Source organism: Dendropsophus ebraccatus, chromosome 6, assembly GCF_027789765.1.
Source record: "Dendropsophus ebraccatus isolate aDenEbr1 chromosome 6, aDenEbr1.pat, whole genome shotgun sequence".
Lineage (NCBI taxonomy): Eukaryota > Metazoa > Chordata > Amphibia > Anura > Hylidae > Dendropsophus > Dendropsophus ebraccatus.
Window position 1 is genome coordinate 6,547,510 of NC_091459.1, and position 27,568 is coordinate 6,575,077.

General features: G+C 42.7%; 1 protein-coding gene across 6 annotated transcripts in view; it reads left to right on the forward strand.

Annotated features, from left to right (window-relative positions):
- TNK2 (tyrosine kinase non receptor 2) overlaps positions 1-27,568 on the forward strand; it is a 157,160-nt gene that overhangs the window by 67,470 nt on the left and 62,122 nt on the right. The window contains exon 1 of one of the 6 annotated variants that reach the window (XM_069974440.1): positions 7,234-7,277. The exons of 3 other annotated variants lie outside the window; for them this stretch is intronic. Coding sequence is in view for 2 of the 3 variants with exons in the window: in XM_069974435.1 (XP_069830536.1) it covers positions 17,456-17,653 (198 nt within the window). In the remaining variant the exon portion in view is untranslated. Of the gene's footprint in view, positions 1-7,233; positions 7,278-17,092; positions 17,654-27,568 lie in introns of those variants that run through there. 2 more of the 6 variants (XM_069974435.1, XM_069974436.1) reach the window with 2 other exon arrangements.

Below are 27,568 nucleotides of genomic sequence, written 5' to 3' on the forward strand. Positions count from 1 at the left end.
TTTTCCTGAAATTAAGACATCCCCTAAAAATAGGACCTAGTAGAGGTTTTCACCGATGTCCGCTCAAAGAGATTACGTCAGTTCTTTGAGCGGAGAGAGGAGGAAGCGGACGCGCGCGCGCCCTGCCATTCACTCACTGCAGGACACTAAGCACGGCGGGAGCTCCGCCGCGGATTCCCGCAATGCTCAGTGCCCTGCAGTATTTCCTTCGTATTTGCTCAGTGTGAACTGAACCTTAGAACAAGGAGGCCGGCGCCGCGGGATTGCTGATAACAGCCCTTTTTTTTGAAACGTCGCCTGGTTCCTGCTCTTGGCGCTGGTCTTTTCCTGATCATCAGCCCGGGCAGTGTTTCAAATAAAGGATCCCAGCACTGGTATTCCTGCGCCGGCGCCGGTCAATTAGGGTAAATAAAAGTGATTTTCTTGATGTTCCATTCACTTTATAATCAACTAGTGTCAGAAGGTTATACAGATTTGTAATTTACTTCTATATAAAAATTTTAAAGGGAACCAATCACTTAAAAAACGCATGTAAAGCTATGGGAATGTGCTGTAGCAACACCCAGCACACTTCCCAAACATGCTTTTATACCCCCCGTCCCTGCAATGTACAAGCCAAAAACGTACTTTATAAACTCTGCGCCCTGTATGTAAATAACCCCCAAGTAGTCCTCTGAGCGGGGAGCTGCGGGCAAGTAGTCACGGTCCCTGGGCGTTCTGCAGTGCTAATCACGCCCCTCTGGGCGTGATTAGCCTGCATAATTGTGGCGGCGTCATCGGAGGCGCGCTGTCTCTAACGTTAGCACGCCTACATTCTTGCTGTGCCGCTCATGCGCAGTACAGCGGGTCCGGTCTCCGCCGTACTGCGCAGGTGCAAAATAGCCTCAAACTCATTGCCAGATCTCCAGCAATGAGTTTGAGGCTTTCTGCACGTGCGCAGTATGGCGCAGACCGGACCCGCTGTACTGCGCATGAGCGGCACAGCAAGAATGTAGGCGTGCTAACGTTAGAGACAGCGCGCCTCCGATGACGCCGCCACAATTATGCAGGCTAATCACGCCCAGAGGGGCGTGATTAGCACTGCAGAACGCCCAGGGACCGTGACTACTTGCCCGCAGCTCCCCGCCCAGAGGACTACTTGGGGGTAATTTACATACAGGGCGCCGAGTTTATAAAGAACGTTTTTGGCTTGTACATTGCAGGGACGGGGGGTATAAAAGCATGTTTGGGAAGTGTGCTGGGTGCTGCTACAGCACATTCCCATAGCTTTACATGCGTTTTTTAAGTGATTGGTTCCCTTTAAGTCTTCCAGTACTTATCAGCTGCTGTTGCTGTATGTCCTGCAGGAAGTAGTGTATTCTTTCCAGTCTGACACCGTGCTCTCTGCTGCCACCTCTGTTTTTCACAGAACCTTTCCAGCTCCGCAACACATTCCCATAGAAAACATCTCCTGCTCTGGACAGTTCCTGACATGGACATGGACACCACTTCCTGCAGGTAATTCAGCAGCAGATAAGTACTGGAAGACTGGAGATATTGTAATAGAAGTAAATTACAAATCTGTATAACTTTCTGACACCAGTTGATTTTAAAGAAGAAATTTTTTTCTGGGGTCCTCCTTTAACCCCTTAAGGGCCAGGCCAATTACCATTTTTACGCTTTAGTTTTTTTCCTCCTCGCACTTTTTCACCTAGAGACCCACATGAAAGCAGAAAAAAATTCAATGTGTGATGAAATTGGAAAAAAAACACTTTTTTTTTAAATTTAAGGTGGTTTCATGTTTACGCCATTCGCCCTATGGTAAAACTGACTTGTTATCCATGTTCCTGAAGTCAGTATGATTACAACAAAATGTAACTTGTGTAACTTTTATTTTATTTGATGGCTTTTAAAAAATTAAATCCTTTTTTAAAAAATAAATGTGTTTAAAATCGCTCTATTACCATCCTTATAGCGCTTTTATCCTTTGGTCTATGGGGCTGTGTCAGGTGTCATTTTTTGCGCCATTATGTGTTCTTTCTATCGGTACCTTGTTTGCGTATATGTGACTTTTCGAACACTTTTTTTTTTTACAATTTTTCTGGATTTGATGCGACCAAAAATCTACAATTTTGCACTTTGGAAATTTTTTTGCGCTTACGCCATTTACCGTGCGAGATCAGGAATGAAATAAATTGATAGTTTAGGCGATAATGCACACGGCAGTACCAAATATGTTTATTTATTTTTATTTATTAAATGGGGAAAGGGGGATGATTCAGACTTTTATTAGGGGAGGCTTTTTTTTTATAAAATTTTATTTTATTTTATTTTTTTACACACATACTGGAAGTTCCCCTGGGGTTAGGGTTATTGCCCCCTGGGGTAAGGGTTATTCCCCCTGGGGTTAGGGTTATTCCCCCCTGGGGTTAGGGTTATTCCCCCCTGGGGTTAGGGTTATTCCCCCCTGGGGTTAGGGTTACTCCCTCTGGGGTTAGGGTTATTCCCCCTGGGGTTAGGTTTATGTCTCCTGAGGTTAGGGTTACTCCCCCTGGGGTTAGGGTTATTCCCCCTGGGGTTAGGGTTATTCCCTCTGGGGTTAGGGTAATCCCCCCTGGGGTTAGGGTTACTCCCCCTGGGGTTAGGGTTATCCCCCCTGGGGTTAGGGTTACTCCCCCTAGTGTTAGGGTTATTCCCCTGGGGACTTCTAGTATTGCTGCTCTGATCTCTCATTGAGTATAAATATACTGCATGGATCCATGAGATCAGTGTTCTATTGCTCTTGGCTGCTGCAGCCGAAAGCAAAAGAGTGCTAAGTCGGGATCAGCGCCATTATGGCGCAGACCCCTGGCCCTTGCAGACCCCCCCACTAGACCAACAGGGATGGGGAAAACAAGCCTTTTAAATGCAGCTGTCAACTTTGACAGCTGCATTTAAAAGGCTAATTAGCGGACACGGCACTTGGACTGTGCCCGCTTATTGGCACGGTCCCGAACTGCGGATAACACCCGGGATTGTGGTGGTTCAGAACGGGGTCCCTGCGCGGCCCCTTTCTGAACGCCCTTAACGACGCCAGGGCGTACATTTACGCCCTTGGTCGTTAGCGGGGTTAATGTCTCTGTACCTCTCCTATCCCTATTTCCTTTACTTTCCCAGTAATCGGAGTGGGCCCCAAACCTTTCCAGTAATATTATTTACCCATTTACATCCCCAGTAATCACAAAAGTAAAAAAGGACGGCACCACCAGCATCCCAGCACCGGCGCCAGTCTATTGATGTAAGAAGATTTCATTATAACCAAGTAGACTGTAGTGATAGCCGAGATGAGGGGGCAGAGCAGGCACTGCTAAGTACTTCTTCTCCTTCATTCTAGCGATCAACAGGGGTCTCAACACCCGGACCCCCAATGATTATTTGGTTCTGAAAGAAGTTTAGTTTATTAGCTGGGCATATATCTAAACAAGCAGGTATAGAGCAGACAACACATAGGTACCTAACATTTATAACCTGAGAGGGGCCATCTTATATGATTATGTGCGGTGGTAGACTGAGCCCATAAAGCAGTGTTTATAATCTTCAGAACTGATTTACTGGAATGAAGCTTTCCCCAGTTATATAGGTACAGGCATGAAAAATGATGAGTGATTTTCCATGGGCTTTGGGTGTGGTGGCAGGAAAAGAACATTACAACATATTTTAAAAAAAGCAAATGTGTCATTATGAGTGAGCAGGTTTCTTCACAAGACATTTTTTTTTACCTTCCGATGACCATTTAAAGGGCTTATCCAGCGTAAGAAAAACATGGCCGCTTTCTTCTACAGACAACACGAATCTTGTCTCATGTTTAGGAGTGATTTGCAATTAAAGGGAATTTTTAACCAAAAAGTTTTTCGTTTCAAATCAACTGGTCCCAGTAAATGCCAGAGATTTATAATTTACTTCCGTTCAAAAATCTTAAGTCTTCCAGTACTTATCAGCTGCTGTACGTCCTGCAGGAAGTGGTGTAAACTAGCTTGTGTAGAAACTATTTGTAACGTCTCATCCACTTGCATGCTACTGTAATCCTCAGAAGATTTTGCCTATACAGGTAAAACCCTCATTGTTTCTGGCAGCACATATCTCTGATGCTGGTAAAGGATCTGTAAATGAGTACTGATCAGCACTGGTTTCCTGCAGCTAGTCTGCCCATTCATAGGGGTCATTCACAGATGGAATTCTGCGGATGTGTGAATGACGCCTAACTGATATACAATATCAGAAATCAATAGGAATCCAATGCATCACTTCACATGGGCTCTTCTGGACTTGCACAGCGTAGGAGAGGTCTAAATAATTCATGCATTCTAATCTTAAGACAAGCTAATGGTGACTGAGATGAATATAGTTTCCTACTCACGGATGTTATCTTCATCTATGTGCGAGGCATGGTATATATCTTATGTGGGTGTAGTTATGGTGAGACAAGTTACATAAGGTTTCATTTGGACCAGAAGTTTCTAGTCGTCAGGTTTGTTTTTAAGTGCCACAAAGTCCACATCTTATGGACAACATGGCCGAGCTCAGGTGGGTAAGACAATAGGTTTACCAAACCAAACCAAAAACACTACTCTATAACTGCTGTAGAATCCGTCCCTACATGAAGCCTTCATACCGTGTGAGCATATCGGCCGGTGGCTGCGGCTGTTCTCTGTTACTCATCTTTACATGTGCTTCCTGTGCATGGGTTTCACCTTTGCTTTCTGCATTGGAGTGTGCACCGAATGTAAAGTAGTTAGCGCTGCATCACTTCCCCACATAGTATTTAACCCTTTGTTCTTATAGTCTTTGAAACAGCATATGTTAGACTAGTAGCTGACCCACTAAGGACCACTTAAGCTGCAGTGAAAGTGTAGCAGCTAGCTACTATATTAACTATAAATAATCCCAAACAGTTTCCTATGTAATATACAGTACAGTGGTACCTTGGTTTAAGAGCGTTTTGGTTTAAGAGCTCATAGTTTTTCAAAATTGTGACTTGGTTTAAGAGCATTGCTTTGGTTTAAGAGCTCCCTGACCTGGGTGGGAGGGGGAGTGAAGGAGGGACATGGCCTATATAGCATGGTCTACACAGCACTGTACTCTGACCCAGGAAGTCTCCCTCACCTTCCATAGCAGATAATGGTAATGGTATTGTGCTCAGGCTCTTTACTCCAAACACATCTTAAAGCGTAATAGTTATGTAAATGTTATTTTTCAGAATTCAACAACTATGAATAGTACAAGCGATTTTAAGAAACTCTGTAATAGGTTTTATTAAACAAAAGAAGCAAAAGAGTTTCCTTCTGTACTCAATAAGCTGTTTTCCTTCCTCCACCCCTCACTTCAGAAAAAAGTATTTCTGTGTTCATTATGGTCTATGGAGAAGGGAGGGGTCAAGGGGGATGAGTGAGCGCAAAGAGGAGAAAAGGCGGCCCTGCACAGCACAAGATCCTGCAATCCTCACCAAGCTCCCAGACCAGCTCTGTCCTTTCTGACCTGTGAATCCAGCGTTTTATGTTCCCAGACAGTCTCCAAACTGTACAACTGCTTCTCTGCTCTCCCTACTCACTCATCCCCGGCCCCTCCCCCCTTCATAGGTTATAATGGACTCAGCAAATCCATCTCCACTTTTCTCCTCTGTAATGATGATGGCTTTGCCTGATAATGAGCAGATAAAAAATGAGGGGGAGGCTGGGAAACATCTTTTTGAGTACAGAAATTGTTTGCATAATAAAACATATTACAGAGTTTCTTAAAATTGCTTGCACTATTGATTTCTCAAAAAAGAAAGGACAACAAAATTAAAGGCGTGGCAACACCCCCCGCCCTCATTTCATGCAAATTTTAGCATGAAATTATTATTATGAAATGAGGGCGGGGGTCATCCCCACACCTAATTTATAATGGTATACTCTCGAAACAGGTGTAAATCATGGCAGAAATCTACACCTGCTTGCATCTTCTTATGGTGCGTTTACACAGAGAGATTTATCTGACAGATTTTGGAAGTCAAAGCCAGGAATTGATTTGGAAAAAGGAGATATCTCAGTCTATCCTTTATGACCTGTTCCCTGTTCATAGTCCATTCCTGGCTTTGGCTTAAAAAAATCTGTCAGATAAATCTTTCTGTGTAAACGCACCATTAGAAAATCTAGTGGGTTTGAGGCCTAATTTAAAACCAGCATATAAGTACACCAATCTTACCTCTTTAACCCCTTCATGACCGAGGTCATTGGTGCCGGATGTCCGGGCCAAATTGAAGCAATGTTCCTCCTCGCCTTCTGTGAGCCGTAGCACTTTTATTTTTCCACCTACATGGCTGGTTGGGGTGTAATTTTTTGTGCCATGATCTCTAGTTTTTATTAGTATTTTTTTTCTAATATTCAACTCAAAAATAAAATCGGAAATCTGGGTGGGTTTTTTCTCTTTTCATTTACACTGTTCCTGACATGGACAGAGGTGGCAGGAGAGAGCACTGTGTCAGGCTGGAAAGAAAACATCACTTCCTGTAGGACATACAGCAGCTCATAAGTACTGGAAGGCTGGAGATTTTTTTAATAGAAGTAAATCTGGCACTTTGTGAAAAAAAGAGAAAAAAAAATGCTGAACTAGCCCTTTAATTTAGTACTTGCTCAGCAATCATTTAATTCTGCATTACCCGGTGCAGGACTGTTACCTGTTTATACTAATGCGTAGCCTCGTGTGGTTGTACGTGTGTTGTTTCAGCCTGGGACGGGTGATGGGGTTAGGGCATGTAGCGTTTTAATTAAGGCTTTTTGTGATTAGTCTCGTGCAAATGTGAAATGTCACATATACTTGATAAGGGAAGTAAGAACTCCCCGGTGGGGGAATATGTGGGTGTTATGAGAGGAAAGAAGACAAACAGGCTTGTGCCAGTTAGTGAATGAGAGAACACTGGTGTGTGGCAAACTCCAAGGTATTCCTATGTTATGTCTGTTAGTAGGGTGCAAGATATATATATATATATATATATATATATATATATATATATATATATATATATATATATATATACATATACACTTTGCAGTGCAGCTAAGATGTCTGTTTTTGTTTTTTGTTTTTTTTTTTAGAATTTTTTAAGGTTATAGTAATTATTTTACCATTTATTTTGTGAGCTCATCCTGATACGATTTTGTATTCTTTCTCTTAAAGACTCTACACGTGCTAAACTTTTCACTTGTTCCGTCATTGCTTAAAAACTGGTTGTATTAGCACATTACTTGGGCTCCAGTGGCCGTTCTTCTAGGAGATAGAAGGTACCTGTGAGAGTATATTGCTTTACCTGGGCTCGGCAATGTCTTATATTGGAGAGACAAGCACGAGAACCTTTTTCAGCTGTATCCCTGTATTGCTGTATGAATAGTGCTTCCTTTATTTACAGTACATACATTTATAGACAACCCCAGGTACTTTTTATTATAGCAAAATGATTGTCACCAAAGAGATTTAACCAAACAGTCAGACATAGCAGATTACTTTGGTGTGTGGTCAACAAATCCTGGGTGCCTGGTCATTGGTTTAGACTTATGGTGCATTTACACAGAGAAATGTATCTGTAGCCAAAGCCAGGAACAGACTATAAACAGCGAACAGGTCGTAAGGAAAGATTGAGACTTCTCCTCATTTAAAATCCATTCCTGGCTTTGGCTTCAAAAATCTGTCAGATAAATCTGTCTGTGTAAACTCACCATTAGGGCCCTATTACAAGGGATGATTATCCTGCAGACAATCATTAAATTGTTACATTTGAGTGATAATTGTCCTGTGTAATTGCAGGCAACGATCAAAAAAATAGTTTGTGTGTCGTTGATTTAGATCTGACCTTAAAATCATTGTTTTTCATTCGCTAACTGTTCGCTGTAATTCCGCATTCGTTCAGATGGGACCAGATGTAGTACATGACCTTAGTAACAATTGTTGTAACGATCTTAACTAACGATTATTGTTCTGTGTAATATGGTGATTGATTCCAGGTAAACGATAAACAATCTCGTTTGCGATCATTTATTGGAAACATAAACAAAGAATACCAATCCTTGTGCCCCGTAGCACCACTGCCGGGTCCATCTGACAGCCGCTGACCTCCTACAGCTCTTTGAGCTACAACATCACATATCTGGCTGAACGACTGCCCGCTCAGCCAATTAGTGACAGGGTCGGGACACGCCCAAGTCATAGATTGGCAGAGTGGGCAGATTCTCAGCCAGGCTATGATGTTGCAGCTGGAAGAGCCGGGTGTGTGACATACGCAGACTGGAAAGTATACATTAAAGGGGTTATCCCAGTGTACCAGTGTATTGGATTCATTCACACTGGTAAGGTCGGAGTTATCATGACTAGTAGCAGAACTCCCATGGAGTGGTGACCGGTTGGAGCGGAGGTTTCTCTTATTTAAAATAGATTTCAAGGTTAAAGCAGCATTTTTATGTTTACTACATGAGTACACCGTGTCAGTGTGGTAATCCCGCCCGCCTCAGTGTGTCAATGGGAGGGCTTACGCGCCTCCGCTTCTACCGCTCTCCGTTCAAAGAATTGACTTGTTAATTCTGCCTGTATTACTCAGTGTGAACTTACCCCTACATGCACCAACAACGAGCGGCTAAGGGGGGTGTTTGTGGAGGGGGCCTGCTGCCGCCACCGCTCCTTTTGCATATAGCGACAGCCAGCAGACTGTCGTTATCGGCGGTGGGATTTTGGTTCTTGTTGTAAACCAGCAATCAGCCGATATTGTGCATGTAGGCTCATCATTGGTTTACAACTTGAGCTATTACACAAAGCGAATATTTGCCGGTAATTGGCCAAGTGCAGCCAATGGTCGCTTCATTTCATTGGTTAACAGGCGGGACTTCATGGCAGGTGGTCGCCATCACCCGGCTGAGACCTGCACTGATGGGAATCCGCAAAAAGCTGGAACCTGCAATAATGGGATATCCTTTGAATATGAAAAAAATTGTAAAAACAAGCACCTATGGTTTTACAGAATGTAGTTTGGCGCTCAGGCCATTGCTTGCAGTGAGCATTTAATATAAGGCACAGTAGACTTTCCACAGGGAAACTGAGCTTGGGTTAAGCGGCAGGCACTTGTGATAACATGGCAGTCTGAAGGACGTGTTTGGATGAATGAATATCCGATCCTACATGTGTGTATATGATTAGCGTGGGAATAATGCCACGATTCTGCACAAAAATCTGCAGCTTGAGATGTAACCTTGATTCTGTTACTCACGCTTTATGTACACAGCGTCAGTAGAAGGATACCGCTCAGGATCCTTGAATTTAGGCCACCGAGAAATAATCCCTAAAAACACTGGATCCTATAATATGCTTACTTAGAACGGAGGAAATTGATTTTAATGACATAACAGGACCAAATAGGAAAGCAATCAGCTCTGAGTGCTGCGGAGTTAATAGTCCTTGTTCTATTCTACCGAGCGGCTGGAAATCTCCCTGGCAGTGATTGAGATAGTGAGGACTTGGGTCTGTCCCAGGATTCTCTTGCCATAACTCAGACTTATAACTGATAAGGTCTGACTTGGTAATAACATTTTCCTCTCATCTCCTTAAAGGAAAACTCCGGTGCTGGACTTTTATATGGCAATTGAAAATCATAACGTTATATAACTTAGTAATGTGCTTCCATTACCTTTCTCAACCCATTCCCTGTCCTAGCCCCCTCCACAAAGCATAGTAGTTGTATACTTACCTGATCCGTGTCGACCACTCTTCCTTCTCCCTCCGCCATCTTGTGTCGATGGCGTCATCTAATTTATTCAAAGAGGGAGGCTGGCCTTACTTAGGCCAGTCTCCCTCTATAGAGGGCCGTGTATGACAAGATCGGGGGGACAGGAGTTTTAAAGAGGGGCCGGATGATGACGTGATTGTGACCTAAGCTGCATGCTGGGAAGCCGAACACAGAACGGCGGGAAATTGGAATAGAGAGAGTATTAAAAATATAATTGCCAGTGTTTTTTTTTTTTTTTTTTTTTAAAGTGAAGTGCCGGACTTGGTCTTTAACACATCTTAGTTTGCTTTTAAAATGTTTATCTGCCCCATGAGTGAGATGGGACATGGGATGTGTTTTTCTTGGGATGCAGACCAATTCCATCAGCCTCCATGGTACTTGAATTGATTTAGAGAAGGAGGGAGCTCCCCATGACTCCGGAGTCTGCCGGTAGCTTGTAGTATTCGGCCTCACAGTCTGCCGGTAGCTTGTAGTAATCGGCCTCACAGTCTGCCGGTAGCTTGTAGTTATCGGCCTCACAGTCTGCCGGTAGCTTGTAGTATTCGGCCTCACAGTCTGCCGGTAGCTTGTAGTAATCGGCCTCACAGTCTGCCGGTAGCTTGTAGTAATCGGCCTCACAGTCTGCCGGTAGCTTGTAGTAATCGGCCTCACAGTCTGCCGGTAGCTTGTAGTAATCGGCCTCACAGTCTGCCGGTAGCTTGTAGTATTCGGCCTCACAGACTGCCGGTAGCTTGTAGTAATCGGCCTCACAGTCTGCCGGTAGCTTGTAGTTATCGGCCTCACAGTCTGCCGGTAGCTTGTAGTATTCGGCCTCACAGTCTGCCGGTAGCTTGTAGTAATCGGCCTCACAGTCTGCCGGTAGCTTGTAGTATTCGGCCTCACAGTCTGCCGGTAGCTTGTAGTAATCGGCCTCACAGTCTGCCGGTAGCTTGTAGTAATCGGCCTCACAGTCTGCCGGTAGCTTGTAGTATTCGGCCTCACAGACTGCCGGTAGCTTGTAGTAATCGGCCTCACAGTCTGCCGGTAGCTTGTACTAATCGGCCTCACAGTCTGCCGGTAGCTTGTAGTAATCGGCCTCACAGTCTGCCGGTAGCTTGTAGTATTCGGCCTCACAGTCTGCCGGTAGCTTGTAGTAATCGGCCTCACAGTCTGCCGGTAGCTTGTAGTATTCGGCCTCACAGTCTGCCGGTAGCTTGTAGGCCAACCCCCAATATAACTGGTCTTATGATAAGTCTATGGAGCCCAACTCCTGCTATCAGTTGGATTAGGTAGCTGGCCAGAGAGTGAAGCTCGTGGCTGTGCACTTTCCCTAGCTACAACTCACAATCACAACAAGTCTCAGGAGCTTAACTTTTGACGTGTCTAAATATAATGTTGAAAGTTAATACAAAAGAAAGTTAATATAAAAGAACCTTTTTTTTTATTATAGACATAAGTAAGACCCATGAGCATATTATTTATCCCACATTATAAAATGTCATAAGAAAAACAAAACTAAAAAACATTTGCAGAATTGCTCTTCTCCCCGCTGGCTCTCCTGATTGGTACGGGTCTGTACACATTCTGTATGTAATACATGCATATCACATCATACTGTATGCTACATTCTATACCGGGTGTTATATATTACATTTTAATAATTAAAACATCCTGGGTAGCGTATAATATGTGGCATCTAGTGGAGCATGCTGTATTTTCTCTGTACTACATTTGGGATCCATCTCATTAATACCTATCATAAAAGCATTCATCACAAGGGAAGTCGTGCATACACAACATAGATACAAAGGGTGGACTGTAATTAGACCGCCACTCTGAAAGGGGTACTCCAGCAAAAAAATAATTAATAATTACTGTTGCCAGAGATTTGTAATTTACTTCTATTAAAAAAATCTGCAGTCTTCCAGTACTTATCATCTGCTGTATGCACTGCATTAAGTGGTGTATTCTTCCCAGTCTGGAGAACAGGAGAGGTTTTCTATGGGGATTTGCTGCTGCTCTGGACAGTTCCTGACATGGACAGAGGTGGCAGCAGAGAGCACTGTGTCAGACTGGAGAGAATACACCACTTCCTGCAGGACAAACAGCAGCTGATAAGTACTGGAAGACTGGAGATTTTTATATAGAAATGTAATAAAAAATCTGGCACTTTCTGACACCAGTTCATTTAAATGGAATTTTTATTCGCTGGGTACATGTCACTATGAGCTGCCATGTTCTCTCCACAGTTGGACATGGAGAGAAGCAGCTCACGCCGGGGGACCGGCAACAGCACAGCAACAGCACAGTTTGACGTTAAAAAAAACCCAGCTCACATCAGGAGCAGGAGTCAACTCCTGCTCCTGGTGTGAGCTGTGTTTTTTTTTTAACGTCAAAACTGCGGAGAGCATGTGGCAATACATAATGACAGGTTCCCTTTGAGTAAAATTACGTTTGTGTGTGATAGATTAATTGATCTGTGGAGCTCGGCCCCCTCAGCCCTTCATGTTCAGATATAAAGGAGCCTGTGAAGGTGCTTCTGCCACTACATGGCACTGTGATTAGTTACACTTTGTGAAACCATTTAAAGCTGCATTTACACGGAACGATTAGCGTTTGAATTTTCGCAATAACGATCACATTTGAGCAATAATCGTTCCGTGTAAACACAGCAAACGATCAAGCGACGAGCAAAAAATCGTTCACTTTGATCTTTCAACATGTTCTCAAATCGTTGTTCGCTTAAAATTCGCAGATCGCTTCATGTAAACAGTCTTTCAAAGATTTACCCTATGTGAAAGATAGCGTAAGCGATCTTAAAAATGATCGCAATAACGATTTTTCTTTCGAATTTTCTAATGATTTATTCGCTGTAAAAACGATCGATTGGGCAAATTATCTCTTTGTGTAAACGCAGCATAACGCACAGGTGTCAAACTCAACCCCTTCAGCTGTTACAAAACTACAACGCCCATCATGCCTGGAGAGCTAAAGGTTTGGCAGTCCAGGTATCATGGGAATTGTAGTTTTGCAACAACTAGAGGGCCAGAGTTTGACTCCTCTGATCTATCACCCTTCCTCACTCTGTGTGGTTCTACAAGCTTAGATGCTGCACATATGATATATACCTGTATAACACCTGTCTGTGTTGTTTTCTGCTCTAAAATTGCTTCATTTTATTGGTGGTTAGTGTCAGCTAGGTGGGGCTTCATGGCAGTTGGACTCCCAGGTGGGTAGAGTGCCTAACTGCTGTGAAGCCCCGCCCAGGTGACACTGCCCATATAGGAGAGGGGGCCTAACTGCTGTGAAACCCCGCCTAAGGGTCCTATTACACAGAGTCATTTTTAACGACTAACGATAAACTATCGTAAACGAGATTGTTTATTGTTTATTAACCTAAAATCGTTCAACAAATTACACAGAATTATAATCGTTAGTTACGATCGTTACTATAATCGTTATTGCCATCGTTATTACGATGGCAATGTGCAATTACACTGAACGATTAGTGAACAAATGCGGAATTTGAGCGAACAAATGTGGAATTACAGCGAACAATAAATGATAATTTTAGGTTCAAATCTAAATTAACAATCAACGACACAAATGATTTTTCGAACGTTGCCTGCAATTACACAGAACGATTATCGTTTACTTTCGAACTATATAACGATTTTTCGCACGATAATCGTCCCGTGTAATAGGGCCCTAAGTGACACTGTCCACCGATGAAATGAAGCAATTTTAGAGCAGAAAGGAGACGCAGGTGTTATACGGATGTATATTGAGACAGGTGTTATACAGGTATATATTGAGGAGACAGGTGTTATACAGGTAAATATTGAGGAGACACAGGTGTTATACAGGTATATATTGAGGAGACAGGTGTTATACTGGTATATATTGAGAAGACAGGTGTTATACACTTATATAGAGAGGAGACAGGTGTTATACAGGTATATATTGAGGAGACAGGTGTTATACTGGTATATATTGAGGAAACAGGTGTTATACACTTATATAGAGAGGAGACAGGTGTTATACAGGTATATATTGAGGAGACAGGTGTTATACTGGTATATATTGAGGAGACAGGTGTTATACACTTATATAGAGAGGAGACAGGTGTTATACTGGTATATATTGAGGAGACAGGTGTTATACACTTATGTAGAGAGGAGACAGGTGTTATACAGGTATATATTGAGGAGACAGATGTTATACAGGTATATAATGAGGAGACACAGGTGTTATACAGGTATATATTGAGGAGACACAGGTGTTATACAGGTATATATTGAGGAGACAGGTGTTATACAGGTATATATTGAGGAGACAGATGTTATACAGGTATATAATGAGGAGACACAGGTGTTATACAGGTATATATTGAGGAGACACAGGTGTTATACAGGTATATATTGAGGAGACAGGTGTTATACAGGTATATATTGAGGAGACAGATGTTATACAGGTATATAATGAGGAGACACAGGTGTTATACAGGTATATATTGAGGAGACACAGGTGTTATACAGGTATATATTGAGGAGACAGGTGTTATACAGGTATATATTGAGGAGACAGGTGTTATACAGGTATATATTGAGGAGACAGGTGTAATACAGGTATATATTGAGGAGACAGGTTATACGGGTATATATTGAGGAGACAGGTTATACAGGTATATATTGAGGAGGCAGGTGTTATACAGTTATATATTGAGGAGTCAGGTGTTATAAAGGTATATATTGAGGAGACAGATGTTATACAGGTATATAATGAGGAGACACAGGTGTTATACAGGTATATATTGAGGAGACACAGGTGTTATACAGGTATATATTGAGGAGACAGGTGTTATACAGGTATATATTGAGGAGACAGGTGTTATACAGGTATATATTGAGGAGACAGGTGTAATACAGGTATATATTGAGGAGACAGGTTATACGGGTATATATTGAGGAGACAGGTTATACAGGTATATATTGATGAGACAGGTGTTATACAAGTATATATTGAGGAGACACAGGTGTTATACAGGTATATATTGAGGAGACAGGTTATACAGGTATGTATTGAGGAGACAGGTGTTATACGGGTATATATTGAGGAGACACAGGTGTTTTACAGGTATATATTGAGGAGACAGGTGTTATACAGGTATATATATTGATGAGACAGGTGTTATACAGGTATATATTGAGTAGTCAGGTGTTATACAGGTATATATTGAGGCGACAGGTGTTATACGGGTATATATTGATGAGACACAGGTGTTTTACAGGTATATATTGAGGAGACAGGTGTTATACAGGTATATATTGAGGAGACAGGTGTTATACAGGTATATATTGAGGAGACAGGTGTTATACAGGTATATATTGAGTAGTCAGGTGTTATACAGGTATATATTGAGGAGACACAGGTGTTATACAGGTATATATTGAGGAGGCAGGTGTTATACGGGTATATATTGAGGAGACACAGGTGTTTTACAGGTATATATTGAGGAGACAGGTGTTATACGGGTATATATTGAGGAGACACAGGTGTTATACGGGTATATATTGAGGAGTCAGGTGTTATACAGGTATATATTGAGGAGGCAGGTGTTATACAGTTATATATTGAGGAAACAGGTGTTATACAGGTATATATTGAGAAGACAGGTGTTATACAGGTATATATTGAGGAGTCAGGTGTTATACGGGTATATATTGAGGAGACAGTTGTTATACAGGTATATATTGAGGAGACAGGTGTTATACGGGTATATATTGAGGAGACAGGTGTTATACGGGTATATATATTGAGGAGACAGGTGTTATACAGGTATATATTGAGAAGACAGTTGTTATACAGGTATATATTGAGGAGACAGGTGTTATACGGGTATATATTGAGGAGAAAGGTGTTATATGGGTATATATTGAGGAGTCAGGTGTTATACAGGTATATATTGAGGAGACAGGTGTTATACAGGTATATATTGAGGAGACAGGTGTTATACGGGTATATATTGAGGAGACAGGTGTTATACGGGTATATATTGAGTTTGCAGCATCTAAGCTTGTGGATGGTGTGGAGAATAATAATAATATTTGTATAGCGCCCACAGATACTGCAGTGCTTTTTGTTTTATTTTTTTATACACAGTAAAGAGGTTACAATTACATATAATAGGTGGAGTGGGAGGTAACGTGACATCTTACATACTTTTACCTCACTCACGTAGTTATGTGTCTTCACCTGTACATGTAACATATTATATTACCGCTATCAGGGATTTGCACAGGAAATAGAAGCGCTATCCGGTTCTTACAGGGAATCCCTTATCTGTATCCAGTGACTGGGGCTTCACGGGTTACTAGTAGAGATGCGTCTCTCAGATGGAAGTCAGTCATGTGGGACATTCCTCAGTTTTGTATTAATTTCCTGTGCTGCTGCAGTAACCTTACCCTCTCCATGTTAATGCCTATAATGACCAGTATGTGGCAGTCTCCCCTGGCAGTGAGAGAGTTAAGGGGATGTTGACAGATGAGAGAGAGAGAGTCTGTTTTAAATCCCAATGGAGTCTCCCACAGGAAATTAACTCTCCATCCTGCAGTTAAATCTGACCCTTTGGCTTTGATTCAAGTAGTTAGCCATGTGAACAGCATAGAGCGTCTGTTTTTAGCAAGGCAAAATCACAGATTGTGCTTCTAGGAATGAGCAGGGACCACAGGCTACACCCTCTGCACAAGTTGTTTCTGAGTGCGCTGTCAGAGGCGCCGAGAGGGCCCGGATACACCAACACCAAGGAGGAGGAGGAGGACGACAGACTGGGAAACCAAGCTGCAAACACACCACCACACTCATCCACTGCTGCCCTGTGATGTAGCACTCACCGACAACAACTGGATACTGGAATGGGCCTGGCTCACTGTTCATCCTGGAAGCATGTAGATCCACCTCTCCGCAGGGTCCTATGCCTGGAGTGGACCTGACACAGACGCTTCACTACTGATCTGCCCTGCACTTTACACCTCCTTCTCAATGGCAAACAAGTGACTACCTGGACTGAAGGAGAACATCAATGGCCTCTGAAAATACATTCTATGTGCTAGTTCTAGAGTGTCGGTATGGGCTGAGATGGTGGACTAACTTTCCGCTTATTTTCCTTATCTTTTAATGATTTCTCGCGCTGCAGTTATGTAATCTAGGTCATCACTTTATTTTTGCTTTTTTACATCTTCATCTCACGGCCACCGCACAGTTTGGTCTGTTTGCAGCATATATTTTTTATGGATTTTTTTTTTTTTTTTTAAACATTTCATTTCTTTATTTGTTATGAAATTTTGAGCTGTTGAGCTGTAATGATTCCCAGAAAAAAAACTTCCTTGGATTTTATTGGCAGCCTCCTATTCTCCTTACCAGTCCCGCAGCCTTTGCTTGTTTGTTTACATCTGCAGCTCTTTTCTACATGATGTCATTTCTTTTTTTTTTAAACTTTCATTCTTTCTGGTCTCAGAAGGCAAATGTGCGCTTTATGCCAATTGCTTTTGTTAGAAGAACATAGCTATGCTAAAAACAGAATGTACAATATATGTGTGTGGTTTGAAGAAGAGAGCTTGTGCTCTCCGCAGGCCTCCAGCCGTCTGGACATGATTTGTTCCATGGGACCAGCTCCTCTTCTCTGCCACAAACAGGACAGGAGGGGATAGTGGCATGTCAGTCCCTGGCACACTCTCATCTGCCTCTTTGCATCAGTTCCCCTGCAAGGACTTTAATGCTTCATATTTTGGAGTAAAGCGTTCACTTACTTCTTTCCTTGTCCAGTTGTGGATTATGAATTTTGTAAATATGAAACGTTTTCAAGCATGGAAGAACTCGCTTCCTTTTCTGTCACATTTTAATATTTATAAAGTAAGTACTACATATTTAAAGCTTATCGTATTATAGTGGTGTTAGTATCGGTCACTGTGTACTTTAGTTTCCCTTACGTCCTAAGCAGCAGCACATAATGGGGAAGATTCTATCTTCCTGCAATGATAGGACAGATGGTAACAAGCAATAAAGAGTTAATTGCCCCGCCTATAAGGCCCTATGCTGACCCAGCCTCCTTGTGTTTTTTTCTGTCCTTCTGTGGGACAGGTGGTAGGAGGAGAGTGGGGAGCAGGCCTATGTGTGTTTCTCTGCTCTCCTTCCAATAATTCTTCTTTTCCACATGGTCGTGTGGAGAGGGAGAGTTTTTTTGTATATGTATTTTGTTTTTTATCTTGCTTTATTGTGTACAGAGCAAAGATTTTATTTTTCTTATGGAAGCAGCCGCCATCTCAGTGATCGCTCAGCTTCTATGCTCTGGTCAGTAAGTATTATGGCGCCATCCGCTGCCGGGCTGCACGTGGCTGCTAACCATGGCGCTGCTCAGACAGGACGCCGCTCGCCTGGTGTCTGTCTTCACTCTTCAGAGAGGTAAGTCATAGTCATACGGCCTTTTTTGTGAGGAATTGTATAGTGCCTGTGCAGGCTCTCTGCCTGGAAGCCTGACCTGTATTGCAGGAGGCCTGTGTGCAGGCAAATGGATATAAATTTTTTTTTTTTTTTTTTGCCTATGCGAGCTCTGTGAGACACTTCCGCTATGTGATCATGCGGTATGGGTCCTGCTATGTAATAATACAGTGAAAACTATGGATCTGCTATATGTGAATGCAGCCTTAGATAAGAGCTGTTAGTTGTGCGGTCACTGAGCTGTTTGTGCACCTGGTGGCTGATTTCTTGCACTAGTTGCTGGTTGTGTATTGATTGCACCTGGTATCTTTCTTACACTGGCACTGCTTTTTCTTGTTGCATTGAAGCTATGAAACTGCATTGTGTGTACACAACCCTAGATTTGCTAGGTGTGTATTGGTGACACCTGATGCGTGATTCATTACAGCTGAGTGTGATTCCTGGCTCTAGTACTGCGATTGAAGGATGCAGTGAAGCTGTGAGACTGCAGTGTGTGAACACAAGCCCAGAGATGCTAGATGAATATTGATTCCTTGCTCCAGTTCTGCTGTGGAAGGATGCATTGTGTGAACACAAACCTAGAGTTGCTGTTATTGCACCTGACCTCTGATTCCTTGCCCTAGCTCTGCTGTGGAAAGATGCATTGTGTGAACACAAGCCTAGAGTAGCTATTTATTGCACCTAATGTCTGATTCCTTGCTCTAGCTCTGCTGTGGAAAGATGCATTGTGTGAACACAAGCTTAGAGTTGCTATTTTTTTTTATTACACCTGATGTTTTATTCAGTACTGCTATTGAATGAGGCAGTAAAGTTATGAAACTTCGTTGTGTGAACACAACCCTAGGATTGCTAGTGGTGTATTGATTGCACCTCACATGTCATCTATAGCTCTGCTTTTTGTTTGATGCAGTGCAGTTATGAGACTGCATTGTATGAACACAACCCTAAAGTTCCTGGTTGTGTATTGAGCATCTGGGGTCTTTTCTAGCACGGTTACTGATATTTAATGTTACATTGAAGCTATGAAACAGCATTGTGTGTACACATGCCTAGAGTTGCTACATGTATAGTAGTGCTATTTTTAAAATAGTAAAACTTAGATATTGCAGGGTATGATCACAACTTTAGAGTTTCTAGTTGTGTAGCGAGTATACCTGGTGGCTGTCTTACATTAGTTCTGCTATTGAAACAATGATCCATTGAAATAATGAGGCTGCATTGTGTGAACACAACCCTAGGATTGCTAGTTGTGTATCAGCTGCTCTGAGGTATCTGGTTTTCTTGCACTACACAGCAGTCTGTTGCCTCTTTACCTGGCACAGGTTTATTATCATTTTATCTCACTTAATGCAGGAATCTAATGCCCAAAGTTTCAGGGTGAGGAAACCTTTGGAAAGCTCAGTCACTTATGTATGTTATCCTGCAAGATTCCACATCCAGATGGCAGTGGAATTTATTTTTGCTTGTAGATTGTATCTTCATTGTAAACCATTACAGAAGATGCTATAGTGCTTACTTCTGAGTATACGTGTAACTCCACATTTGGCTTCCCGATCCATGGCCCCTCCACGCTTGGAGAGGAGCATTAGACTTTGCCAGAGATGGATGTTCTTTCTAATAAAACTCTTATGTACCATGAGAATTCACCTGAATGGATTGGGGACACTCTGAGGAAGGACTCTTCCTTACAGAAAGGTACAATCTCTGCCCCAGTCTGAAAAGGAGAAGGAAATCCTCCCTTGTTCCCCATTCTATAGAAGTTTCCAGCATGGAAGGTACTGGAAGAAATGATGGATCCGTCACTAAAAGGGATCATCCATCTCAGAGGTCTTGTGGATGGGGACAAAGAAGCTTGTGACTAAAGCTTCTCTGGCAGCAAGCGTGGGTTTACCTTATGATGCCATATTCGCGACAGTTTCCGATCCAAAGAAGGTAAGTTGTTGGTGAACGTCCATAGATCTACAGTTCTAAGTAAAGAAGGTTCCATATGGAGACCATACGCTCTGTGTTCCCCCTCCTAAAGGAGATTAACCATGCTAGTTGTGAGAGACACATATCTACATGTACCTGGCTACAGAGAAGACTGTATACACCTGCATGTACCTGGCTACAGAGAAGACTGTATACACCTGCATGTACCTGGCTACAGAGAAGACTGTATACACCTGCATGTACCTGGCTACAGAGAAGACTGCATATACCTGCATGTACCTGGCTACAGAGAAGACTGTATACACCTGCATGTACCTGGCTACAGAGAAGACTGCATACACCTGCATGTACCTGGCTACAGAGAAGACTGCATATTCCTTTGCATCTTTCTGAAATCACCTCCGCTCCCTTTACATTCACTAAGGTTACATGCCTGGCCTGGGATGACAAGTATCTATCCTAAGATAAGAAGGTAAGTAGATGGGACACTCTTCTATGTTATGTCAGCTGTAGTCACCATCTGGAGAGAATCCAAGATCACCATTGTCTCCTTCCTGCACAAGTGATTGTTAATTGTCAAAAACTTACAGTGATATATTTTCACCTAAACGTAACCATTCCTGGGTCAGGATTCCTAGAACTCCCCAATTGGTGTCCCTTCACCCAATGATGATTATGTCAGGTCTCATGACGTCTGCAAGCAACGAATTGAATAGGCAGGTTGGCATATGTATCCCCGTGCAGCAGATGCTGTCAGTATGGGACCAAAGAATAAACAGCCTCCATTGGGTTATGGTTCATACCCACAGATAAAAGGGCCTCAACATTTTCTTCAGTCAGTGGCAGACCAATCTCGCCCTCAAAGTGGGTGGAGGCAACCACCGATCTATCTAACAAAGGGTGGGACAGGCGAAGAAGACTTTGTTCCTAACAGAAGTGGCTGTCATCCAACATGTGAGAGATAAGTGCGGTAAGTGAGCTCCAGTCCACTTCAGCACATCAATCTATGGGGAAGCTATCGGCGTAAGCTCAAGAATGCATCTACAGTGGTGCATATCGATCTTCAGAGCTGCATGCGATCAGTAGCATTAATGTTAAAAGCAGAAGCTGTTTTTTGCATGGACCAAGAGATCTATCCAGCAACAAGGGAAGTCACAATACCTTAATGTAAAAGGCTAAAGCCATTATATTACCCTGACAGAAGAATGGTCTCTGGACCAGTAGATGTTCTAGTGAATCGCCAGATATTACAGCGACCCATTGGTCCCATGGCCATTTCGGGTAAAACCAGGATGCATGGTTTTAACTCCCTAAAAACTACTGTGGACAACAATCAGTAGAAGTCTTGTAAAAAGACAATACAGGATCAAGTCTCATTAATCCTGATAGCCACAGATTGGCCCAAGAGGTCATTGTGGTAATTGTTGTTCTCTCCTGAAGAATATGTCCAAAAGGACATTTTGGAGACTTCCCCAGATTCCTCACCTACTGCCCCATGAGGACGGATTATGTCTGGCAAATCACCAGATATTATGGCGACCCTTACGTGGGTCATTTCGGATAACGCCAGAATACGTGGTTTTTACTCCCTAAAACTGCTAGGGACGACAACCCGTAGTAGTCTTGTAAGGACAAGACAGAATCATGCCTCATTACTCCTAATAGCTCAAGAAGGCATGGTGGTTCTCTCCTGATGCATATGTCCAAAAGGACATTTTGGAGACTTCCCCAGAATCCTCACTTACTGTCACAGAAGGGCAGATTGTGTCTGGGTCTGGACCACCTATGATTGACAGCCTGAAGATTGACAGGCCTGATGAGCTGAGGCTTTTTAGAATTGGTGGTAAACATGATTCTGCTATTAAGAGCAGAACCCACAAAGAGAACGTCCCTGAGGGTTAAGGACATTGTCTATCCTGGTGTGAAGTATCGAACTTCTCCCATATCACTGTCTATCAAGGCAATCCTTCGATTTCTCCAGGATGGGTTTGAGAATGGGCTGAAGCCCATCAAAGTACATGTCTCTGCTCTTTATGCTCTTCCAGACAGCTGACTGTCCGAAAAAATCCCTAATACAGAGATTTATTAAAGCTACGCAAAGGATTAAAGCAACTGTAATGGATCCAACTCCCAGGTGGGATCCGGGACTCTTCCTTCATCACCTTGCAAGGCTCCGTTTTGAGTTATCTTTATTTGAATTAAAATACCTGACCCTCAAGGTATGCTTCCTAGTAGCTATTACATCTGCTTAACGCAGGAGTATGTTCAGACTTTAGGAGCCACTGAACCATATCTTGTTATACTTCAGGACTTTGTCTTTTACCCTTAAGGTTCCTTCCTTATCCAACATTACTCAGCAGATTGAGTTACCTGTTTTTGCCTAAATTCCTCCAATGAGGAAGCGTTACAACCACATTCTCTGGTTGTGGGCGGAGCCTTGGGGCCTGCACTCTCTGGTTGTGGGCGGAGCCTTGGGGCCTGCACTCTCTGGTTGTGGGCGGAGCCTTGAGAGTTTTTTTAGTGAGAAGTCAGAAGATTTTTATCTGTATCTTTTTAAAAAAGGAACAGTGATTGGAAGTCCTCAAAAGCCACTTTATCCAGATGGATACGGCAGACTCTGTGTGTTACCAAGAGGTGAGAGTCCAAGTACCTGAATCCATTAAGGCCCTTACCACAAGGGCAATGTCTACATCCTGGGTGGAGGAGATGTGCATTCTTATTGATCAGATATACAGAACTGCATTGTGGTGGTCTTATACTTTTGGACATTAGAACCTCTGGGCAACCAATCTTGGTAAACCGGTTCTCATGACTGCTGTATGATTCTCCCACCCTTTATGTGATCTTGCTATATCCCCATTATGTGCTGCTGCTTAGGACGTAAGGGAAAGTGGAATTTTATTCTCACCGTAAATTCTCTTTCTTGTAGTCCGAAGCAGCAGCACAAACTAACCCTCCCTATAAGAGTTTATGCATCATACCTTGAGTGTTTTGGGTTATGTTTTCCTAGATCGTTAGAAGTACACAAGGAGGCTGGGTCAGCATAGGGCCTTATAGGCGGGGCAATTAACTCTTTATTGCTTGTTACCATCTGTCCTATCATTGCAGGAAGATAGAATCTTCCCCATTATGTGCTGCTGCTTCGGACTACAGGAAAGAGAATTTACGGTGAGAATAAAATTCCACTTTATCTATTTGTTATGCTGGTCTTGGTGCCTACCGTCCTGCACCCTAGTTCATTGTTCGGGAGCCTAAAGTTGCAGCTATCAGATCCTACCTGACATAATTAGCCGCGTTCCACAACCTAGAAATAATCTTAATGATATTTTTGTATAGTTTTTTTTTTTTTTAAGTTGTCCTTGTATCTCCTGCCATTATGATTACTATAAGTGCCTAGTTTGGAATTGCTACCCATTGGAGTCACCACATTTAAGAATTGTCCTACCTATAAATTGTTGTATAGATCAAAATAATTCAGTAAAATTTGCTGTGTACACACTAAAAATGTGATACAGTAAAAAGTTACCAAATTTACTTCTACAGTATGTCATCATCTGGTGTTGAAAGTGTATAGCAGTGTTCATGTCCATCTGCATTGCAGAAAGCTGGTTGACAAACATCAGTAAGGGCCCTATTACACGGAGCCACAATCGGTCGAGTCATGCCGATTACTGCTCAGTGTAATAGAGACGAAGATCAGCCAATGGCAGTGATCATCAGCTGATCGTGTCTTTAGGTCTGGACCTAAAATAGTCGTCCCCCGGCCAATGGCTAATGATTGAATAAACTTTTTGCATTACCTCTCCATGCTCCTGGTCTTCTCCTGCCCTCTGTTTGCTTCCCAGCACCCCAGCTAACCCCAAAGAAAGTCCTGCCACAAATGAAATTTATAGTGCAACAAAACCAAGTAAATAACCAAATAAATTGCACAAATATATAGAAATATATAACAAAATCCTTTATTTCAATATACATAATACATAAAAGTTTGTAAAAAAAAAAACCCTTCAAATTGGCCTGTCTGAGCTGACAGGCCGCTTAGCCATTCACTGGCCACTCTGAAGCTGCAGCCATTGTTCCGGGAAGAAAGCAGAGGGCAGGAGATAACCAGGAGCGTGGAGAGGAAACGTATGAACCGTTTGGGGTAAGGACTGCACGAACATCACTAACCATATATACCATGTAATAGGGTCAGTATGGGAGCGCCTATCTAGCAGATTGGCGCTCGTTTACATTATTGATCGGCCCGTCTAAAAGGACCCTCTCTCTCTTTCTTTACAACCAGTTCTTTGCTTAATGATCTTCTATTCACTTCTAGACAACTAATAGAAATGCCTTTCTGCCTGGCTTGTCAAAGAAAGACCAGAGTTTCTACAGTAGCATGGCAGTATAGTTTAGAAGACCCCCTTTTTGCAGCGGAAGTAAAAAGAGACTATATTGTCAGCTGCCAGAGGGAGAAGGAGACAGATTCTGTTCAGAGCCAGCAGCATCAAGGAAGGGAGTGGAGATCACATGGAAACAAAACATTAAGAAAAGGGTTCAGGAAAACACTGTAAATTACTTTAAAATTACTGGCAGGCTTTATCTAAAAGACTGCAGCTTCTTTGTAATACTGGAAGGGATAATTTGAGGTCAAGTCGCTGATGAACTCACTGTGATTAAACCCCAAAAAGTTACAATGTTGCAGGTAAAGCCAGTCAGGCACTTGTTCACATCAGCGTCTCAGAAGGGAGGGGGAGACAGAGAGAAAAGCTCACACACAGATTTTTGTGTCTTTAGCAGAAAGCAGCAGCTGAGAACTGGGGGAAGGAGACTGAAAAGATAATAACAAGTATGGAAAGAATTGCTAGTCTCACCATGGGCAGCAACATATCAAAAATTATGTTTGAGTGGAATACCCCTTTAATTCTCTGGGGAACATATGGTGATCATACAGTGTCCACTAGAACATGCTGTATATTGAAAAATGTGAAAGTGTGTAGAAATTTGGACTGCACGCATAGTTTATAGGCGAATACCCAGCTGGCACTGTATATAAGGTGCACTGCAGGCTATGATGGCTCTCTCAGGTGAGGCACTTTGCACGGTCATTGGACGGCCACAATAGAAACATGTGCGGCACATAAGGTCTGAAGTGAATTGTTTGTGTGCTGTATAGTGGTATTAATTTTACCATAAAATCCCATACTATGCTTGTATTTATTGGAGAATTAGAAACTTTATCCACAGAACGTAAAGGAAGCTGTGTATCCTGCCCAAACCACAGACCGTGTAAAACAGGCACGGGCCAGACCCTCTGTACAATGCAGTATATTTTTAAAGGGGTTGGCCTGCTAATCTTTGGTGGCTCAGCTGTCAACTAGAACATCCAGAAATATGAAAACAAATGTTGTGTGAACATGGCCTTATGGCCTTGAAGGGGCAGTCTCAGCTCAACTAATAAGTTAAATATTCTTTGCAAATATATTCATTTAGCAAACTCCTGATATGCTGCTCCTTTTCTCTGATTGTTGACAGCGCGCTGTTGAGGTTACAGACCACGACCCTGCTCTGAAAGCAGTGGTCTGGCTGGTGTGTGTGTGTGTGTGTGTGTGTAATATATATATATATATATATATATATATATATATATTACAGTGGTACCTTGGTTTAAGAGTAACTTGGTTTAAGAGCTCACAGTTTTTCAAAATTGTGACTTGGTGTAAGAGCATTGCTTTTTTTTTTTTTTTTTAAGAGCTCCCTGTACTGGGTGGGAGGGGGAGTGGGGGAGGGGCATGGTCTGCATAGCGGGGTCTACAGCCCTGTACTCTGACCCAGGAAGTCTCCCTCAGCTTCCAAATCATAGCAGATCCACTTCAGGCTGGGGCTTACATCAGGGGACAGGACTGTGGGGGTAATCTCTCCATAGCTGTAACCCCTCTCTCCCCGGACAGAGAGTGCTGCATGTATGTGCCCCCATATGTCCTGCTCATTCCTTCATGCTCCCTGCAATCTCTGTCCGCCCTTGTGTTTCCCATCCTCTCCATTACTGTACAGTAACTTATAATATCACGTTTCATCTGTTTTACATGTTATTCAGAATAACAAATCATTATTTTTGGGGTGTGGAACCAATTGTCTGCATTTCTGTGATTTCTTATGGGAAAATTTGCTTTGGTTTAAGAGTGATTTGCATTACAAGCGCCGCCCCGGAACGAATTATAATCGTAATCCAAGGCACCACTATATATATATTTATTACAGTATATACACTATCTCTCTATACATACACTAGCTAGACCACTGTTTTTAGAGCAGAGTGGTGGTCTGTAACCTTGACAACAATGTCTCCAATGGGGGAGGGAGCAGCATATCCGGAGAAGGAGGTAAGCTTGCTAAGTATAAGTATTTGCAAAATGATTAAACTTGTTGAGCAGTATGAGTCTAATAATATTAGTTGAGATTAGAATATCCTATTAGGGTACAGACATAAACCACCGTGACTTACCTGCCCATCTCACCAGTTCTGGCCTCCCCTGAGAACCTCTGTAATACGGCATCTAATGAAAAAGAGCCCAATTTGTGGCCAAGTTCTAAACAATCTGACAAAAAAAAAAGGAAACTCTGTCTCTGTGTAACACCTGAGAACATTTAACTCTGAGCCCGATTACTGCAATCTACATGAGAGGCTTTTTCATCCACTTGTGGATTTGGCTTAAAATCTGCACACTTGAATCCAGCGTGTTTCACTTTAGTTTGCACAGAGCAGTCTAAGATTTTAATACATGTTTCAGCTTTAAGAAGAAATGTGTGCTAGAAAAAAGTTTAGAAAAATATCTGTCTTCTCTTTCTGCTAAAAAGTATCTGTCTTAAAAAAAATATAACTTTAGGCATGTTCTTTGTTATTGATAACAGCGGGTCTCATTGCTGAGACCCTCTCTGATCAGGAGATATAGCCGGTGAGAGTGTGCGGCAGCAGTGCCATTCACTCCCCTGCTGCAACTCTGTAACGGCCATTTCCAAAAATGTGAGTCTAAGGACCCTATTACACGGGGCAGTTTGGCCAATTATCAGTCCGTGTAATAGAGACCATGAGCTGATGACAGTAATCATCGGCTGACTGTTGGGCTAGGTTTGGACCTAAAATGGTTGGCTACCAACTGCGCATTGCTACGTGTAATAGCGATGCGTGACTGACGGCTGATGATTGCTGAAAAACCTGATAACTTACCTCTTCCCGCTCCCCGTCTTCTCTGCTGTGCTCTGCAGCTTTCCGGTCCTGGTGGCTGCAACGTCTGAGCGTTCCGGTCAGCCAATTACAAGCCGGGACTGCCACAGCCTGTCAGCTGACCAGCCGCTGCCACCAGGACCTGGAAGCTGCTGAGCACAGAAGAGAAGACTGGGAGCAGGCAGAGGTAA